Source organism: Propithecus coquereli, unplaced genomic scaffold, assembly GCF_000956105.1.
Source record: "Propithecus coquereli isolate 6110/MARCELLA unplaced genomic scaffold, Pcoq_1.0 Scaffold164, whole genome shotgun sequence".
Classification (NCBI taxonomy): Eukaryota; Metazoa; Chordata; class Mammalia; order Primates; family Indriidae; genus Propithecus; species Propithecus coquereli.
This window is the reverse complement of record NW_012140969.1, coordinates 2,064,224-2,085,339: the sequence shown is the minus strand read 5'-3', so window position 1 is coordinate 2,085,339 and position 21,116 is coordinate 2,064,224. Positions and strand designations below refer to the sequence as shown.

Genomic DNA, 21,116 nt, shown 5'->3' with positions numbered 1-21,116 from the left:
CAGTTTCGACACAGATCTAGAGTGATGTTCCAAGCTAAGCCACGGTTTATTTTTATTTTTTTTAAGAGACAGGGTCTTTAACAGACCCTCTGTTTTGAACAGGCTGGAGTGCAGTGGCACGATCATAGCTCACTGCAGCCTCGAACTCCTGGGCTCAAGTGATCCTCCCATCTCAGCCACCCAAAGTGCTGGGATTACAGGTGTGATGACTCCTGCTTTGCAGATGAGGAGGGTGAAGTTCAAGGGTCACAGCTCAGCAATCTCTACCCTGAGGCTCGGCTTGACTTGGCAGGATGGTGGGGTGAACAGGTAAGCCCCTCCGCACAATTCAAGTGGCTTCTGCAGGATCCTACCACCTCCCAGCCTGCTGCGGTCGAGACTCCACCGCTGACGGGCCGTGAGGCCTTGGACTGGTGGCTTTGGCCCTCTAAGCCTCAGCTTCCTCTTCTGCAAAGTGGGTTGATGGTAACAGCATCAACCTCATAGGGCCATTGTGAGTATGAAAGATGTTTCTAGATTTCACCAACTCCAAGGAGTCACTGTTCCTAAAACGTACTGTTATTTTGTGCACCCACAAAAAAGAAAAAATGCTGCCAATTTCTAGCAATCTACCTATCTTTTTCAAAAAACTAAAAAGGACTCATATAATGAACAGAAGGTGATAATATCGTGTGTGGCCCCTTAGAACTCTGCCTGGCCCTTAAAAAAAAATCTCTCAGCATTGCTTATTATCACTGTGAACAGTAAAGAACTCAGATGATTTTCTAAATTCTGGGGCGCTTTTCATAGCAGGGAGCTCCTGCAAAGGGGATCTGCCCCCAGCTGGGCCTGCAGCTTCTGGGCTGCAGTTCTTGGCAGAGAACAGTCCAGCTCTTCATGTCCAGGAGACACACCAAGGCCAGTGTTCATGCCACACCTGGAACCGGGACCTTGAATCGTGAGCCACACCAGGGCCAAGGTTGTCGCAGGCACAGCACTAAGCAAATGACAGATCATAGACAGAGTAGTGGTTTGGACAAGGACAGAGACTGTGGCCACTTGCCGACAGCCGCAGGGCCGAGGAAATGACAAATGAAACGTGTGTGCGCCAGTCTCCGGGGTGGCCCTTGTGGCCCGGCCTAAGCTGCACTCACAGAGTATTCTAGACAATTGTTACAAGTTCAGTGGTGTCCCCACAGTTCAGGTTGACGTCCTAGCCCGCAGTACCTCAGAATGTGACCTTACTTGGAAACAAGGTCATCGTAGATGTAATTAGTCAAGAGGAGGTCACACTGGAGTAGGGCGGGTCCTTAAGCCAACACGAATGATGTCCTCGTAAAATGGGGCAATTCAGACACACCCAAGAGAGAACACCATGGGACGATGAACGCAGAGGCTGGGAACACCAATGATCAGCAGCTCTCAGAAGGAACCAACCCTGCCAACACCTCCGCGTTGGAGTTTCAGCTTCCAGACCAGGGAGACAACACATTTATGATGTTGTTTAAGCCACCCAGTCTGCGGAACATTGTCACGGCAGCCTCAGCAAACTCACACACCCATCCACAGGGCAGGGAAGAAATCTATGAATGACTCTCGGCCATTACAGACAAGTGGTCGTTGAGGGTAGGCCCACAACTGCACGCCTAGGGAACATGGGTCCCTGCTCCACGTTCTAGAACCAGAGAGTCCCAAGGCACAAAGCAAAAAGCCAAGAGAGAAGAGCTAGTCTGAAAAATGTCCCGGTCTGCCTAGGGAAGGATTCTGCCGGGGTCCTTTAAATGACCTGGGTGTTATTCATAGGATGGAGTTTGCAGGTAACAAAAAATTTTAAAAATCACTTGGGCATAGTAGTGTGAGCCTGCGGTCCCAGTTACTGTGGAGGCTGATGCGGGAGGATTGCTTGAGCCCAAGAGTTCAAGAGAGAGACCCTGTCTCTACTAAAAAACAAAACAAAACAAAACTCTGGGGCCAGGAGTGGTGGTTCAGGCCTGTAATCCCAGCACTCTGGGGGGCTGGGGCAGGAGGATCCCTTGAGCTCAGGGAGTTCAAGGCTGCAGTGAGCTATGATGATGCCACTGTACTTTAGCCTGGGTAACAGAGCGAGACTCTGTCTCAAAACAACAACATAAAAAACCAACTCTAAAGCAGGAAGGCCCAGCCCTTACCAGGAGTGGCAGATGACAGCAGTCTGTCTCCACTGTGATGTCAAAACTACCTAGACAGTGCCCTGAATGGCGCTGGCTACATAACGTCCTATGCCCCGGAGGTGAGGACCATTTTTGGAGGCCATTCCCTGGCCTGGTCCCGCCTAGGACTTCACAAGCAGCAGTTTTATTCTGGGTTTTCCCAATGGCTATGTCATGTGACAGCTATTGGCGCCCTCATTTCATGGGTGCAGAAAGTAAGGCCCAGAGAGGTGTGGTCACCTACCCATGGTCACCCAGCAGGTCTGAGTTCATCCTCAGGCCTCGGCCTACACAGCAAAGACTTCTTTCTAGTTGCCAGACCCCACGCCCCTGCAAAGGGCCAGCATCTGCCCTGCAGCAAGCTTTCTGTAATGCACTTGAGGTTGCCTGGGCATAAAGGCATTCTCACCCCTGAGCCCATCAGCATGCACTGCTGCGTGACAAAGAGGGCTGCGATGGCCAGAGGGGGCAGTGCCCGTAGAAGAATCTCACGCAGGCTGCCATCTGTCATATGCGCTGCCCCGGGACCCTGGGCACCCTGCTGTGGCCTGGCCAATCTAGTGTCCTGGGGTCCCTTGCAGGCCAGAAACCAGGAGGGGCGTGAGTGAGGCCTTGGACTGAGGGCGGCACCTGCTCCGCCACCTCACAGCTGGGCGGCTGGGTCACACCACGGTCATGGTGGGGATTCCAAGGGACCAAGCAGGAGAAGAACCTAACCCAGGCTGTGGCTCCCACCACCTCTCCCATGTCTGTTCTCCCATAACGGCCAGAGGAGCTTCTGAGCACCTGGGTCAGTCCGGACCCGCTTCCTCTGCTCAGACCCTTCCACAGCTCCCACCTCCATCAGAGCAAAGGCCAACACCCTCCCTGCACCCACAAGGTCCTGCTCGACCTGCCCTGTCACCTCCCTAACTCTTCCCGGCACTCACTCCACTCTAGCACCACAGTCCTGCCCCAGGGCCTTTGCACTCGCTGGGCCTCATCCTGCAGGACTCTGCGTGGCTCCCTCCCTGACTCGCACCTTCCCAGGGAGGCTTCCCTAACCCTGCCACCGTAGCCCGGTCAAGCCCCTTCCTATTAGTAATTTAGCCACTGAACACGCTACACATTTCCATACTTATGTCCTGTCCCATTTGTCCCCTACCCACTTTCTCAGCACCCTGGGGGGCAAGTATGGGCCCTGTCCACTGCAGCGACCGTCTGCTTAGCACAAGGCCTGGTCTGCAGAAGGCTCATGACAAATGTTTGCTGAATAAATGCTGAATAAATGAATGGGTGAGTGACAACTGGCGCCCAGCCTAGGGGACCCAGTGGTTGGGTGGAAGCCAGGAGGAGGCCAGGAAACCAGGCTGGGGAGGGGGAGGGGGAGGCGGGGGGTACATACTGTAGCAGGGCTTTGGTTTTGCGCGTGGGGTCATCAGGCCGGAAGTTCTTGTACTCCTCCACCTCCTTCTCCAGGGACAGCAGCTGGCTCTGCAGCTTGCTGCGTAGGGCCGGCAGCGACTCCCGGATGTGGTTGGTCAGTTGCTGCAGGAGAGAGGCCAGAGATCAGAGGGGGCGCAGGGGCAGCAGGCCACGAAGGGCCAGGCCCGCTCACCCTGCCGAGCACAGATGCCACGATGCCAGCCTGAGCCCAGCACACCCACAACCCCGGGAGAAAGTGATGCAAACATCCAGCTACAGATACACTTGAACCCGGGGCAAGGAGAGGCAGCAGGGCGCCGGCATGGTGCTGCCCTCGGGACCGAGATGCTGCAAATGGCACGAGGGGCTGGGCACAGCGATCAGGGTGTCCGGCATAAAGGACAGGGAACGATCCTCAAGATACGCTGTTAGAGAAGGAACTCCACGTGGGACAGAGGGGAAGACGTTACTGCTGAGGGTGGGACAATGAAGAAAGCAGGGAAATAAGGAAGGTTGAAAAAGAACAGGGAAGGAAGGAAGGAGGAAAGGAGACAGGAAGGAAGGAAGGAAGCAGGAAGGGAGGAAGGATGGAGGGAGATGTGGGGGCAGGAGGGCCATATAGACATGTCCACCTCTCAGGACTTGAGTATCATTAGCAGAAAGCCCAGGAAGTGGTGACACTGGCACCTCTGGAGAAGGCAGTACCTGTCATGGAAAAGGAGGAAACGGGACACTCACTAGAGTTGGCTCGATCGCGATTTTCGCACTATTACAGCAAAGAGGGGAAAAATGAATGAGGAAAAAAAAGCCATAAAATCAGCTGATATTTGAAAAGTGAAAAAGAGAGTTTTGCCGCCATCTGTCCTACAACAGAAAAGCATTTACAAGGTGTCCATTGAGCTAGAGAAGAGGCCTAAAGGAGCCTCACATCTGTGGCATGGAGCTGGTGGGGCCACCCAAAGTCCTGCGCGCTTGGTGTCCCTGTCCCCAAGGCCCAGGCACCCCCTTTGTGGGAGCGGCAGGTGTCAGCATGTGAGGACCACGGCAGGCCCAGGACATGCCCTGGTTTGAAGGGGCTGAGCCCCGCGAGGTTCCCAACATGCCACTTGGGCTGCCTGCCTGTTGCCTCTCAGAGGAGGCCCCCGCCACCGCCAGGCGAGTTTGACTTCCCTTCCTCCCCTTCCTGCCCTCTGCCCCACAGCCCCAGCTTCCTCTCCTGGGGGGCCCCTCCCGGGGACGCTGACTTCCCTCTTCACTCTCCTGGGCCGGCTCCTCTGGGTGGCGCCTGCTCTACGCCAGCTGTCTTCACCGGCCCCGCCTCTGGCGAACACTGACTGTGCTCGTATCCGGTGGCCTCTTTCACGTCCACCGTCCCATTAGAAATACGCCTTCCACGAGGACAGGGCCCTGCTCTGACGTTGCTACTGTCTCCCCAGCCCGTGCATGAAGGAATGACTCTAGGATTGTCACCGAGGCCGTCCTGCCATCCCCAAAGCCGCCAGAAAGCAGCGAAGGGGAACATCTTACCCCTGCTACTGCCCCATGGAAGGGCAACGCTGGCTGGGCAAAGCAGGATGGCGGCCAAGGACAGGCACCGCCTATTAGGGCGTCACTACCTGATCCCACAGTGGGGATCTGGCCCCACAGAGAAACCTGCACATGCGCAAAACGATGCTGTTAACTAGGACGACTGGGAACCTTCCCAGTGGCCCTGCGAAAGAGGCAGGTTACGCAGACCAGGGCCCACGTGTTCAGGGACTGCTGTGCAGCTGCAGAAGAGAGTGAGGAAGGACCCTCTGCTGCGAGGATGGAGCTTCTCGAGATACCGCTGAGCAGAAAAAAGCCCGAGGTGGAGGGGTCCATGACTACGTCTTCATTTATGGTAAGAAAGGGAGAACTATCTCGCAGGAGGGATAAGGACAGTGGTGCCTGCGGGTAAGTGTGAGGGGAGGATACGGGGTGCATCCTTGCGTACCTAATACTGGTTTAGTTTATGCACCCTATGAACATATTACCTATTAAAAAAAAAACGATAGCGAACACTTAAGGACCCGCACTGTTGGTGTTGGATACTGTGGTATTGCACACAGCGCATGTGCTGGGCACTGAGAAGGCACTAGCCTTAGGGGACAGAGAGAGCGACGATTCTTGATTGATGGACGAGGAGAGGGAGGCTTGAAAGGCTCAGAGGTCGGGCTGGGCTTTGGACCCTCCAGGGTCAGCTTCCAGGGTCCTCCCACCTCGCCACCGTCTGGTGTGCCCACATTGGTTCAATCCGGATGTTCTTAACCCAGGTCACCAACTCCAGGAAGTGTATGCAAGCTTCTCGGTGTATGACTAAGTAATTACAATGGTAATTAAAATCATAGTAATAGGCTGGGCGGGGTGGCTCATGCCTGTAATCCCGGCATCTTGGGAGGCTAAGATGGGAGGATCGCATGAGGCCAGGAGTTTGAGACCAACCTAGACAACATAGCAAGACCTGATCTCTAAAAAAAATAAGGAAAAACTGGCCAGGCATGGTGGCTCACACATGTAATCCTAGCACTTTGGAAGGCCAAGGCAGGAGGATTATTTGAGGCTAGGAGTTCAAGACCAACCTGAGCAACATAGGGAAGCACCGTCTCTACTAAAAATAGAAAAATTAGCTAGGTGTGGTGGCGTGTGCCTGTAGTACCAGCTACTTGGGAAGCTGAGGCAGGAGGATCACTCGAGCCCAGGAATTTGAGGTTGTAGTGAGCTATGATGACGACACTGCACAGTTTAGCCCAGGCAACAGAGAAGCACCCTGTCTCAAAAAACAAAAAAAAAAAGAAAAAGGAAAAATTAGCTGGGTATGGTGGCAGGTGCCTGTTGTCCCAGCTACTCAGAAATGTGAGGCAGGAGAATCACTTGTGCTCAGGAGTTTGAGGCTGCAGTAAATTATGATTGCACCACTTCACTCTAGACTCTAGCCTGGACAACAGAGTGAGACCCTGTCTCTAAAAAAAAACCAAAACCAAAAAGCAGCATCAACTTACTGAACATCCAGCCTTCACCAGCTCCTGAAGCAAATGCATTTATTACAGCAGAAATAAATGTGGACCGAACCCATTCTGCTAAAACAAGTGCTGTTCTAGCCTGAGGCCAGGGCCAGTTTGGATCATAGCTGTTGTACACTGCGCAGCCTGCACCACTGCACACGGCGGCCCCAAACTCTTGCCATACCTGATTGAGGGTCTTCTGGAGGTGTGGCGTGCCCATGCGGTCGGCCATGTGCCGGTAGGCCGGGTGGGAGAGGAAGAACTTCCTCTCGGCTGCCAGTGCCGCACGGATGTCCTTCTTGCCCTCAATGTCCTTCTGGCTGCGGTTCACCACACCAATGTACCCTGCGGGGGGAGAACAAGTCAGGACAGGGGCAATGCCAGGTGTACAGTTCAGGTATAGAGATGGACCCTGTCCCACGAGTCACGCAGAGATGGGGCCGTAACGCGTTATTTTGAAACAACACAACAGATGCCAACGCGGCAGAAGGCAGCCCTGAAAAGCTACACAAGTGCTCAGAGGAAGGAGAGACCACATCTAGTCTCTGTGATAGGAAAGATCTTTGGGAAAAATGAAGTCCACAAGCAGAGCTTCAAAGACAGGTAAGAGAAAAATCTCAAAAACAAGCCCAAGGGGGCACAGGTGATCTTGCCAAACATTACAACCTACTATAAAGCTAGTATATTTTAAACAGCTGGGGATATCAGGGCGTTCATGCCCAGAGAGCCGAATGGAACAGAACAGAAAGTCCACAAATACACCCAGATGGAGGTAGGGACTGACAGTTAACACTTCGATACCAGTGGGAGGAAAGGCGGTTGAATGAATATTGTTGGCAAAGAATCAAAGTTGGAAGCCTACCAGAATGAATTAATTCTCAAAGGATCAGAGATTCACACATAAAACATGAAATTAGAAAGGAACTTGAAGAAAACATGAGCGATTTAAAAAAAAAAGTTGTATTTGTGTTAAAGTTTTCTAGAATGAAACACAAGCAGCAGTGAACGGTGACAATACGAGAAGAGGGACAGAGGGAAGGGAGGTTAGAGTCAGTCTCGTCAACTTAAGGCTTTCAGTATGTTTTTGAATTTTTAAACAGCGAAAAACTATTTTTCGAATAAAAACACGAGTTCAAAGCAAAGATGCTCCATATTTGAACAGAAAGAAACTGGCAGAAGAGAAAGGTAGGGGGATGGCATTCAAAAAGCCAGAACAGAGAGCCAGGCACCTCAAGTCCCGAGGACTCGGGAGGCTGGGGCAGAGGGATCGCTTGAGCCCAGGAGTTCTAGGCCAACCTGGGCAATGTAGCGAGACCTCCATTGGAAAGGTAGATTGGAGATACGTAGCAAAAGGCCTGCAGCAGAAAACATGTATGTTTATACTCCATTGTCTTAGCAGTGGGTGGGGGCTATACTTGTTTCTTCAGGGAAGAAGGGCAGAGCCATGTGCCATTTACCCCTGAGGGTCTGGTACACATGTGACTGCTTTTTGTCTTCTCCAGATCTGTCATTATGTCCATTTTGCAGGTGAGGGCACCAAGGCATGCCCAAGTGAGGTCACAGCAGGAGAAACAAGATCTGCCCCCAGACTGGAGTGAAGCCGAACTCACTAGCATCTGGGTGACAGCGTGCGGAGGAAATGGCAGGGGCCACGGAGAGGCGGCTGGCTTGGTTTAGCTCCTTTAAAGAAGCAAGAGCTCTGAGTCCTTTGCAAGCCGGGCTAGGGACTCTGTGAGGCCTGAGGTCACAAGATGGGAGAGAGCCCACGAGCACTCAGAGACAGGAAGGGCCTTCATTCACGCAAACAGAAAGGAAGGCAGCGAAGAAGTGTGGACATCAGTGAGTCAGGAGAGGGGAAGGAGAGGAGGTCCACGCCATCAGAGTCTCAGCCCAGCTGACACCCGCAGGCCCCAAGCCCCCTCGGGGGTAAGGTGGAGGCCCAAGAGTGTTTGGGGGAGCCTGGGGTCAGGGGGGCTGGTGGAGGGTGCGGGGCCAGGCGGGGTCTGCTTCCTCTTCAGCACTAACCCATCGTCCCTAAACCTCGGCCAGGCTCGGATGCAATACTCAGCCTCGATCTTTGCAGCAGAATAGATTTTGCATTTTGCCCCAACCGTGCTCCCCTGTCATCCAGGGTCACGTCCCCACTCAGTATCTCAGCAGTGCTGGAGGAAGGTGGCCACCAAGGTCCGAATGTTTTCCCTCTGCCAATCCCAGACAGGGAGGTGGAAACTTCCAGGTGTTAAAAAAAATGCCTAAATCACACTGCCACACCCTGAAGGTGCCCACAGCTGACATGAGTGGCTTAAAAAAAAAAAAAACAAATAAAACCCTAGATGGATACTCAATACTACATTCCAGTGAAAACCAGAACCCAGCCTTAGCATCCAAGCCACGGGGATGGAGTGATGGCCGATGCACCCTCGTCTACGGAATTCCGTGGGACTTTATGAAATCATCTTGAGGAGTATTTACCTGCCTTGGAAATATTTACCTGAAATGAAATAGCAAGTCGCAAAGCAGCATGGCCCTGGGGGGCTGGGGCTCAACCCAGTCTTGTCACTTGCTAGTTCTGAGAGCTGGGCTAAGGGATTTGGCTTCTTTGTGCCTCGGTTTCTTCATCCATAAAATGGGGATAAGAACAGAGCCGGCTCATTGGATTGTCATCAGGATGAAATGAGCTCTTACCCATCAAGAGCGTAGAACACTGCCTGGTACATAATAGACGCTCAATAAATGCTTGCTAGTCTCATGGTTTGAAAATAAAATATTTATAACACCATGAGTGAACCATCATGTAAACCGTGGACCTCTGGGGCATGACGGTGGGTCGATATAGGCTCATCGATTATAAAAAAATGTCCCACTCTCCAGTGGGGGATGTTGATGGAGGGGGAGGCTGTGCCTTCGTGGGGGTAAGAAGCTTTCGGGAAATCTCTGCACCTTCCTTTCAGCGTGGCCTCGAACCTGAAACTGCTGCTCTGAAAAAATTAAGTATTTTAAATATTGTTAAAATAAACTAAATAAAAACACTTAGATTATGCCTATGAGGAAACCTGAACCGAAACCTAATCAGGCCTCTGTCTAGATCTAATTACCAGTTTACAGGGAATGACAGTTGGCCAAATGCCAAAGGTGGGACGTGATCCGGTTTCCTCCGTCCATAAATGGTACAGAAAAAACAAAGGGAACAGGAAGGAGAACTGTGTCAAAAGAAATGAAGGCAATTATGCGTAAAATGACACAACGCCCAGGGTTTGCTTTAAAATCCCCCAGGAAGAAATCGTAGGTAATGATATTTGGGGGCTTCCATATTGGCTGCGTGTTAATAACCACTGAAGCTGGGGACCAGGGCAGCAGGGCTCTTGCCTCTATTCTCTTTACTTTTGGGAAAAGTTTGTGAATGTTCCTAATAGGAAGTAATAAAAATACTACTAAACGTTACAACGCCCAGGGAGCTTTCTGGAAGGGCAGCCGCGAAGGATTAACTAGCAGCTAGTGGGGGAAGCAGGGCTGCGGGTTGAGTTTAGGTTCCTCTTTCTCACACGTGTTTTCTGTTGTTCCAGAAACAGGCAGGTGCACTTGCAAAACAAGCGTAGAAAAATCAGAAAAAAAAGATGCACACGTTACAAGGGAAAAACAGGGAGGAGGGTTTACTATGACAAGTAGAAGCAGTCACAGCTGGGCAGCTGGGAAACAGGTGGTGGTGACCATACCTGTGCGCACCTTCCGGCATCTGCAAGGTCGCAGCGAGGACGACGACATGCTGCTGGACCCCAGCCCGTCCTTCCTGCCCTGCCTAGCACCCTGTTACCCCCCGGCCCCCACCAAGCCACACCTCTTCTCAAGGGGAGCAGTTTGTTCTCCAGGATGTCCCTGGCATCGGTGCCTTCGTCCATCAGGTCGAGCTTGGTAATGACGCCGATGGTCCGCAGGCCTGAAAGAGCCCAGAGGTCAGAGGTCAGAGGGCGCCATGAGCAAAGAGCATGAGCTGGTGGCTCCAGGCCAGCCAGGGTCCAACCGGCCCCACCACTTCCAGGCCGTGCAAGTTAGGCCAAGCCACAACGTCACCTGCCTGGCCCCCGAATTCCCACATGTCAAAGGAAGACAGTGACAGCCCCGATATCACAGGGTTGTCCAGGAGGATGAACTTGGCCGTGGCAAATGCTCGGTAATAAACATTGGCCACCATCGTCATTTTTATTACAGCAGCAACATCTGACACTGTCAGGAGCAACCTTGTGGAAACACGAACCCGGGGTCAGTTTGGATGCTGTACTCCGAGTTGGAGCGAAGTCCCAATACCACATCTGAACCGGAAGCGACTGTTTCCAGGGCTACCGCTCACCCGAATGGCTGAGATTCCACTCTGGAAACCACCCCACCCAACTCTCTCTCTTTCCAAGTGGTGGGTACCAACTTGGGCGACGGCCATGCCCTCCCTGGGACCCTACCAGCTCATAGTCTGCACTGAGAGTGCAGTAGAGGGATGTGACTGGGGAGGGGTCCCAGGGCCACCAACTCTAAGGCAAATGTATAATCGCATCACAGCATTGCTCACGGAAGGCCAGAAACAACCCAAATGGCCAGGAACAAAGGAATGGCCAAGTCAACAATGGCCCGTCCTATGGATGGCAACACAGGCCTCACAGGGGACGACCGACATTGTCACTGTGGTGTAAGACAGGGACACATACACACAAACAGTAAAATAAGGAAAGATCACTCCACTTTTTAAAAATGTGAGTTTGTATGTAAGAACATTTACCAAGTGTGGCCACCAATATCTCCACAGGGGGAGGGACCTGTCACTTTTTGGGTTCTATATTTTCCATCGGCAACTTTTTAAGTTTGGGTACTGATCATGAATACTTTTTGGGTAGTAATATGAATACTTTTGAAGGTAGAGAACAAAATTGTTTCTAAAGAATAAGGCCAGCATTGAGCTCACAAACGGATTCCCATGTTGTCACCGCCTGGCCAAGCCTCAAGTCTCTGAAGTCTTTGTCGCAGTCACATCCCATTTCTTGCCACAACTGTTGGGTGGACCGGGGGCCTGTGGGCTCCTGGAGCAGGCCGTGGAGGTGGGGTGGCCCCTCCCAGGAATGTGCGCCCCAGAAGACCTTGGGGAGGTTGAGGTGCAGTGCAGAATAGGGCTGTCAGCACCCCCCACCCCATCTCTGCCCCTGACAACAGACCCCTGGGCCTGACCCTCAGCCACCGCGCCTGTTTGGGCTCAATGACTCACTTAGTCCCTAGCTGGTCCCCATTTCCCTCCAAACCACTCTGGAACCCTGACAGTCAGAGAGCACTGAACAAAATGGATTTCTATTTCTGTTCTATGTGGCTAAAAAAACCCCAATACTCTCAGAACACACCCTAGCTCCCCACTACAAACCACCACACTCAGCTCGATGGGCCCCAGCCCTTCCCGCCCTTCTTGCAGCCACACTGGCCTCAGTGCCGGGTCGTGCGCACCCCACACTCTAATCACCCCCAGACCATTAGCACCCACTGTCCATTTTCCTGGATTTTATCTCTTTTAATCATTCTGGCCTTTGCCTATTTTCTCACCTGTCAGAGGTCCCTGACCACTCAACCCCGACCACTCTCAGTGGGTTCTGTTTTCTTCCCAGCACTCACCAGCCCCTGCTGTGCTCTCTTAGTTGCTCGTATCCTTGTTGCACAGTCCCCGCCGCCCTCCCCTCCCCAGGATATCAACTCCCCGGAAGGAAGCCTGGTGCTCTTGGCCCCTGCCGGGGCTCCCAAGGCCAAAACACAGCACGTGGCAGGTGCTTAATGAACATGTAGTGACTACAAGCCCATCTGGAAGGTCTGACTCTGAACACCCATGGCCAGGGACGCCGCAGTCCCCAGTCTTCCCAACAGCCCTCAACGTGCATCACTACCTGGTCACTCTTTGATGTCACCTGCCCAGCCCTGAGTGGTTTATGGAGATGACCTCCCACCCCTGTCTCAGCTCTGCATGTTGGGATTGATGTTCCTGCTCTGATATGGGGGGGGCACCAAGCCGCAGGAAGGATGAGTAACTTCTAGAAGTGGGATCTGGACTCCGGGAGGCCTGGGCTCTTCCCCCACCTAGACGAGCTCCTGCAACATGGGCACTGTCGTGTCCGAGGAGGACTGTCCAACTGCCACACAACAATCACCCAGGGGACATACTCCAGCACTGCTGGCTTCCGCAGGAGATGCTGTGTCCCAGGAGGCCTTTTCCCAAAGTGCCCAGGCACAAATGACAATGCCAGTGACTTGGAATCAAGGAGGCTGGGCAAGTCTTGGGCTCAGAGGAAGAGGGAGCTGCTGCCCCAGGACTCGGTGGCTACCTTGCGGGTCGACCTCCTTGGCTAGCTTGAGGGCGTCCGAGTTGGCCAAGTCCATGTTGGCGGGCGTGACGGCCAGGATGAGGCTGCTCTCCCGGCTGATGAACTGCAGGATCATGTCCTTGATCTGGTACTCAATGTCTGCGGGTTGGTCCCCCACGGGCACCTTGGTGATGCCTGGGAGGTCAATGAGGGTCAAGTTCAACACTAGGAGGGAAACCAGAGGGAAAGGTCATCAGAGCCGGGGGAGGAGAAGCACACACAGCCCTGCAGTGGTTCAGCCGTTTCCCCGTGTACCTCGGGGAGGGGGGCGGGTCAGACGTCAGCAGGGGGTCTGACACTCTGCCTGGACCACACCTTTAAACTTATATCCCCCTTTCTCGGACTCCATGATATAGACACCCCGAACCGACTCCACTCCAGTAATAGTTTTTGTTTTTAAGAGATAAGGTCTCACTTTGTCACCCAGGCTGGTATAATACAGTGGCATCATCATAGCTCACTGCAGCCTCCAACTCCTGGGCTCAAGCAATCCTCCTGCCTCAGCCTCCCAAGTAGCTGAGACTACAGGTGTGTGCCACCCTGCCTGGCTAGTTTTTCTATTTTTTTAGTAGAGATGGGGTCTTGCTATGTTGCCCAGGCTGGTCTCAAACTCCTGGCCTCCAGCGATCCTCCTGCTTCAGCCTCCCAAGTCACTGGGATTATAGGTGTTAGCCATCATGCCTGGCCAGTGAAACGGTTTTAAATCAGGACATTTCCAGACTGGAATCAATCTAATGGCTAAATAAATTGCAGCCCATCCACTCAGCCAAAACCAAGGAACCACGAGAAACAGAGGATACCATGATAAGAAACATTGTGAGCTGTACTCATACAAAAAGGAGGCATAGGCCGGGCGCGGTGGCTCACACCTGGAATCCTAGCTCTCTGGGAGGCCAAGGCGGGCGGATTGTTTGAGCTCAGGAGTTCGAGACCAGCCTGAGCAAGAGCGAGACCCCATCTCTACTAAAAATACAAAGAAATTAACTGGACAACTAAAAGTACATAGAAAAAATTAGCTGGGCATGGTGGTGCATGCCTGTAGTTCCCACTACTCGGGAGGCTGAGGCAGAAGGATTGCTTGAGCCTAGGAGTTTGAGGTTGCTGTGAGCTAGGATGATGCCACAGCACTCTAGCCCGGGCAACACAGTGAGACTCTGTCTCAAAAAAAAAAAAAAAGGAGACATAAACAATTTTTATGTTATGCTACAATCTAAGTAAAAGTGGTGATAAATACATACACAATATATACGTGTATATATTCCTAATTGCTTGCATAGCATTGTCATTTGACAAACATGAGATATGTATGCAATACTGGGGGGCAGGATAGGTTTATGCTGTATGCACTTTTGGACTCTGAACTCTGAGCCCTGTGCAGGCATCATTTATTCAAAACTCAATTTTAAAACTCATCACAAGGAATCCACCTTGAGTAGTTAAGAGTATGTTGCGATGCTCCCCAAATGGCATCTGACGGAGCAATCTGTGCCTCTGAGCCAGAGGTTCTAAGGGCCTCGGGCTGCTGTTTGAATGCAGAGTTTTAAAATCAAGGCATTTTGCAGAAATCTGGTGCCTGCCCCCTCTTGAGCCAAGTGGATGCTGCCCTATTTCAAAAGGAGGAATATGGCTGCGATCTGCCCCAGTCCTCACCACTCCCAACAGTCTCCCCGGCATGCTGCATTTTCTTAGAGCCGAGACAGATTTCCCGGTGCTATGTGCCTATCACATGTGGCAGATACGTATCAGGACGGCTGTGCGCATTTGAAGGACAACAAGCGGTGGCATATTGTTTGCAAGCGGGCAGATGCTATCCATGACTGGCAGACAGAGTCAGGGACAGGTCCCAGCCTGCACCGCCTACCGTGTGGCGAGTAGACGCGCAGGTTGATGGGTATCGGGGAGATGCCCTTGTTGGTCCCCGTGACTCTGTCGGTCTCCGCTTCGATCTCCTGCCGGACTTCATCAAAGTCTGTAAACTTTTTGGATTTGCAGTGCAAAAACTCAGCATATTCTGAAAAGGGAAGAGAGAGGCTCTTGGTGAGAAAGAGAAGTGGTCTCACTGTGCGTGGGGAGGGGAACGCGTGAACTTCTAAGAGAAACGCTTTCGCAAGCAGAAAAAGCAAAAAGTCAGCCAGTCAGTCTAGGAACTCGGGGAGCAAGAGATTCATTTCCATGGCGAGTATTTGAGGGTGGCCTTCGAGAGACTAAACTTCATACTGGCAAAGGATTCAGTTCTTGTGGAACAGACATTTTCATGCACCGTTTTGCAAACTACACTTCGTGACACATTATGAGTTGGGAAAAAAAAAAATGAATGGGTAGGTGCGACCAATGTTTATTCTTTTGTTTTGTTTTGTTCTGATGAACAGAATAGAAGAGGAAATATGGGAGGCCTCACCCAGAGAGAATAAGTACATTTGATGAGGCTTCTGCTTGGGTGTTCACATGCAGCGACCGAGTCCTGTGTCGCGATGTGGACCTCCCGCAAGGTGGGTCCTGGTCACAGGAGACGAAAGCTGTGGTTCTAGTGGGATCACAGGCCGCCAGCACATTCCAGCTCAGTGAGACTCCAGGAGCACGTCTACGCCACTCACTTGTTCTTCTTCCGCAACGTGCTCTCAAGGTATAGGGAACGGGGCACCCCTGCTGGCCTCACCAAAGCCCGTCCAGACGTCTGGAATCCATCCTTCCCCTCCTTTCTGTCCAAGGGGCCCCCATCTAGACACGACTCCCTAGATGAAATGCTTTCTGGGTAGACCCTGGAGCAGATGTACGAGCCCGGGGGTGTCTGACAGCCTACAGAGACTGAGATGAAGGCAAACGCGTGAGTAACTAACGAGGCGGCGTGGGTTCTATCAGCAACCTAGAGAAACCCAGTCCCCTAACACGGACCCGGGGGAAAGCAAACATAAAACACGTTCATCGTGGGACGGAAGCCCTGGGCATATAGGCGTTCCCTGTACAATGCCTCGACTTGTTCAGATGGCTGAAGTTTTTCATAGCAAAATGCTGGGGGTCGGGGGTAGAGATCACACCTCCTGCAGATACGCTACAGAGGGAAATACGTCCTGCTGGCAGACGCCAGAGAACGGCCCACTGCAGAGATGCAAAGATGCGCGCGCACTGCTGTGTCGCTTCTAAGAGTAAAAAACTGGAAATTGCCTCAACGTCCACCAGGAGGAGACCTGGTGACATGAATAGCACAGCTGTATCATTGGCTGCCGCACAGGCAAGTAGGGGACAGACCCTGAGACACAGAAAGCCTGGCTGGGTCTAGAATCTCTACCCAGAGGTGGAAGGAGGCAGAAAGAAGCCTCTTTACACATGGAGGTTGCCCATCCCGTCACCATAACCCAACAAACTACGGCCAACATTTGGCCCTTGCTCAGTCTGGCCAGGCCCTGCGTATAGATAGTCCCACGTGTTCTCCGCAAGTCCCTTAACAGGTGGGCTTCTCCTTCATCCCCCTTTCAACGATGAGGAAACTGGGGCCCAGAGAGGTAAAGTTACATGGCTCAAGTTCAGTGACGAAGCTAGGCTTCAGAACTCAGATATTCTGGCGCCAGGTAGGGGCTCTCAAGCTAGACAGCCTTTCTGAGGCTCCAAGAAGGATCTTCACATCATGGAACTTTGGCTGCAGGGTCAGAGGGACTCAGTGGGCTCAGATCGCCGAGGACTGTGTCCAGCATAGGCTCGGGCCACCCAGTGCAGGGGAAACAGGGACACCAGCTGGAGGATCCAAGATCCCCACCGCCAACTCTAGCCCTGCCATCAGCTGACCCAGTTCCCAAGAACAGTCACTCTCCAGCCCTCCACAGGGACAAGAGGAAACACTCAGCTGCTCCTCCTGTAGCAGCCACTAAAAATGGAACAGCCCCCGACCCCCCACAGCAAACCTCAGTTCTCTTCTAGCTCCAGGTCCTAGGCTCAGCCCCCACGAGAGACTGACCCCCTTCAAGGAATGCAGGGGGAAGTTGGGACATGGACCCTCTCCCCAGCAGATCTCTGCCCCACCAGACCTGGTGTGTGGAAGGCCTCGCTCCACCTTTTCTGCCTCCTCCTCCTCCTCTTCCAGGGCCTGACTGCCTGCTGCCTCTTCCAGGTAGCCTTCCCTGCCTGTACCTTGGCCTCCTTCCTCATCGGAGCCGGGTCGCTCTAGATCAAACCGATAGGGCCAGGACCTGCCTGTTACAGCACCCAAGACCCCAATGTGTGCTGACAGCTTGCCATTGGCAGTTAAGAGCTCAGTTTGCAGTCGGAGGGCACACCTGGGTCTCCGTCTACTGATTTATAAAATGGGCATCACAACAGGGCCTGAACGAGGACTTAATGAGTCAATGCTGGCACAGGAAGAGAAGCCAGCACTGCCACCAACTGAGCAGGCAGAAGGCCCCAAGGGCTCCGTCATAAGCCACCGGAGAAGGTGCTGGAAAGCCATGGCTTCTTCCCTAGTGGGTCAGTGGGCAGCAGCGCCACACCCATCTGTGCCCACGAAAGCCGAGGAGCCAACCAGGCCTGTCCCCAGCTGCCTGCCTTTCTTCCCTGGGATCCTTGGCACTTTGGAAGCGAATGTTGCATTCTAGAGTCAAGTCTGAGGTTTAAAAGCTTCCAGACTCTATGGAGCTGACTCTCTTAATGCCAAACCTCACCCCCTCCTCCACCTGGAACCCTCCGTGGCTCCCACCTCTACCGGAGTAAAAGCCACAATCTTCACCACGTGCCCCAGACTCTATAAATAATTTCCTTCTCCCCAACTTCTGAGTTCACATCACTCTGCCCTGCCCAGCCTGAGCCATCTCTCAGAAGCAGCGACCTTTTCCCATGCCCCGAGGACACTCAGGGTCCAGGAAGTCCATGGCAGGGGCGGGGTGGCCCAGCGGCCAGGCTCCCTCTCTACACCTCCATGTCTGCGCAAGGAGAATAAAAACGTGAGAACTGGATTACAGGGGCTCCTCGGCCTTACACGTGCTCAAATGCTGGAGATGACTTTTTTTTACGATCTACTGGCTCCAAGAATACGTCAGAAGCCTCGAGGCTCAGCTCCTGTCCACTTGTCCCCAGCAGCCAAGGAGAAGCCCCTGAGCCACCACTGGTTCTGCCTGTCCTAGTCCCCACTGCCAAGCTGCGCCCTTGCCTCCCTACCTGCCCCCAGCTGCAGCTTTTACAGATAACAAAGCCAGTTCCTCTGGTCCCTGGCCCAACACCAAAGCATTCCGACAGTGACACCTTCTGCCCCCACCGCAGAGAGAGCGAGCTCTCCCCATCGCCAAGCTGCACTGCTCCCTGGGAAGAGGGTCAGCCTGGGTCCCCTCTGGGAGGCTCTCAAGCCAGCATGTGATCAGGCCCTGGGGACTCCGCGGGACCCAGCCCAGGGCCCGGTGCAAGACAGGAAAGAAGGAATAACCCGGGCCCTCGTCTAGCAGCCGCGCTGCCAAGAGGGGGAGACAGCCGCCCTCACCCACCACAGGGTTTCCCAACCGCATCCCAACTGTAGGCTCGGTGTCTGCACTTGTGGCTTTTTCTAGAGAGAGGTTCTGTCCTCCCTCTAAGCCAGTCTCCCTCTAGTGAAGCCAGAGCCGCCACAGAGCAGGGACTTGGGGTCACTTACTGTTCTCCCCACACCTGGTACACAGTAGCTGCTTGATAAAGATTCATGGGACAATGTATCACAAAGCATTATGCCTAGAAGGACATCACCCCTGTGACCAACCCCGAAGCAGGTCCCCATGGTGCTAAACAGCCGACCTTCCACGCAGGGCCCTTAGAGAAGGGAGTCACAAGCCAGGCTGGCACCTGGGGCACCTCCAGCCTGCGACACCCCCAGTTGTAAAGGAGCTTACAGAGACCAACTCGGTCAGAAGACGGCCCTCCCGGCCCTAAAGGCAGTCCGGTCACGTGCCTGCTGGCATTTTCTAAGAATTTCAGAACACCCGGGTTCTGCCAGGGAAAACCTGCTTCCTGCCCCTCTGGCACCACAGCAGGAGCTGGGGGGGTGATGAGAAGAGAGAGAGGAGTGTGTGCTCAGGGGGCTCATCACCCTAGCCACGCCCAGCACCTCAGTTTCCCCACAATGAAGTGGATCATCCCATCCTCCCTCGATCCCACCCCAGCAAAGAGCAGAATGAGCAGGCTAACTGCTGACGGCAGGGAGGCAGTATCTGTCTTCCCTGATCCTGGCTCTGGCGGTGTCCCCGGGAGGAACAAGTTAGACACAGCTGGGAGACCCCGGGTCCCACACAATCAGACCAGATCCATTTCTCAGAACCTCCAGCCAATCAAGCAAGGGGCGCAGCATACGGCATTGCCCACGTGTGTGTGGCCCTCAAGCTCTCGCTGATCTAAGTCATGAGCATCTCCCAGTCCAGGCCACATTGCCACCGGGAAGGTGACAGCCTGGGCTGGCATCCCAGCCTGATCCACGCCAGCTTGGTTTCCTCTTCCAGGCGTGAGGCTGTAGCCAGAGTCTGTTGGGGTTATAGAAAGGGCCCTGCCAGGGCCAGGCTGGCTGGGGGAAGCTGCTGGATAAGTTACCCTGCCCACTTCCTGCCTATGAGGCGAGAAAGGACATAGTGGCAGCCCTCAGGGCAAGAGTCCCGACCTTTCTGGCACCAGGGACTGGTTTCATGGAAGACAATTTTTCCACAGATGGGGGAGAGGGGCGGGGGGGATGGTTTTGGGATGATTCAAGCACATAACATTTATTGTGCAGTCAAACCTCTCTGCTAATGACAATCTGTATTTGCAGCCGCTCCCCAGCACTGGCATCACCGCCTCAGCTCCACCTCAGATCATCAGGCATTAGATTCTCATAAGGAGCCGCAACCTACATCCCTCGCATGTGCAGTTTATAGGAGGGTTCGCGCTCCTGTGAGAACCTGATGCCACCGCTGATCCGACAGGAGGCGGAGCTTATGCGGTGATGCGAGTGATGGGGAGCAGCTGTAAATACAGATGAAGCTTCGTTCACATGCCCACTGCTCACCTCCTGCTGTGTGGGCTGGTTACTAACAGGCCATGAATTGGTACCAGTCTGAGGCCCGGGGCTTGGGGACCACAGCCTTAGGGCACACTCAGACACTGAGCCAGAGCTGATGGGTGCCTGCTGGGTGCTGGGCTTTGTGCTGGGCAAAGCAGATGGGCACCTCTGCCCTCCTGGTGCTGACACTCGAGTGTGGACAGAGAACATCAAGAAAACACGTGCCAAGAGCAGGAGGACAGGAGGATGTCACGTGACACATGCTGCGGGGAAACAAAAGCAGAAAGTGACAGGGTTGGGGTGGGGATGGGAGTCAACTAGCGGAGGAGGAGGAAGACTGGGCCAGGATGTCCCAAGCAGGGAGCACAGTGACCACAAAGGCCAGGAGGTGGGACGAGACGAGCCGGGCCAGAGCATCAGGAGGGAGACGGTGGCTGCAACTGGGGACCAGGAGGAGGTGAGGTGCCAGGGACCAGCAGGGCCCGGTCAGGGCCACAACGCCGTGAGAAATAGCCTGGACTGGATTCCGAGGCCAATAGGAAGCCTCAGAGCCAACTCCTCACATTTCTTCTCCAGCTCCTGTGAGCACAAAGTCAAGGTCAAGGAGGGGGGTTGGGAGCTCATGAGGCCCCTCACCGACATTCCACGCAGGAACAGTGACCAGCACCCGGGGCTTATGAGGCTCAAGGGTGGTTCCTAACGAGGACAGGGTTCACCTAGAGGTTGCCAAACATCCTGGTGGCTGCGGTTGTCGGTAATTTTTAAACTAAGTGGTTAAAAGTTATGGTTCACCGAAACCAGTCTGAACAAGGGGAGCCGGGTAACACTGGCTGTCATGGGAGTCAGAAGGGGGACCCAGGCCTCGCCTCAGGGGCCACGCGTTTGGACTCCAGACTCCACAGGAGACAGCCATGCCACAGCCAAATGGGGTGCCATGGCCATGAGGAAGGCACTGCTATTACCCCCATTTTACAGACAAGGAAATCGAGGCACAGAGATGGAAGTCACTTGCCTGAGTCCCTGACCAGGAAAGGGTGGCAGCCTGACTCAAATTTGGTCACCAAGGGCCAGCTTGACAAATTTTCAATCTCTAGGAACAAGAAAGCCCCATGTTGCCCCCAGAGCCCCTCAAGCCCAGCAGTCAGAGTCCCAAAATGTGCCCATT

At 53.6% G+C, this 21,116-nt stretch overlaps 1 protein-coding gene across 8 annotated transcripts in view; it reads right to left on the bottom strand.

Annotated features, from left to right (window-relative positions):
- Nucleotides 1-21,116, bottom strand: part of DNM2 (dynamin 2) — a 77,849-nt gene that overhangs the window by 27,681 nt on the left and 29,052 nt on the right. For all 8 annotated transcript variants that reach the window (XM_012641297.1, XM_012641290.1, XM_012641292.1 and 5 more), the window contains exons 3-7: nucleotides 14,837-14,986; nucleotides 12,937-13,140; nucleotides 10,431-10,529; nucleotides 6,780-6,940; nucleotides 3,553-3,695 (exon numbers count right to left, since the gene is read on the bottom strand). In XM_012641297.1, the coding sequence (XP_012496751.1) occupies nucleotides 3,553-3,695; nucleotides 6,780-6,940; nucleotides 10,431-10,529; nucleotides 12,937-13,140; nucleotides 14,837-14,986 (757 nt within the window). The remainder of the gene's footprint in view (nucleotides 1-3,552; nucleotides 3,696-6,779; nucleotides 6,941-10,430; nucleotides 10,530-12,936; nucleotides 13,141-14,836; nucleotides 14,987-21,116) is intronic.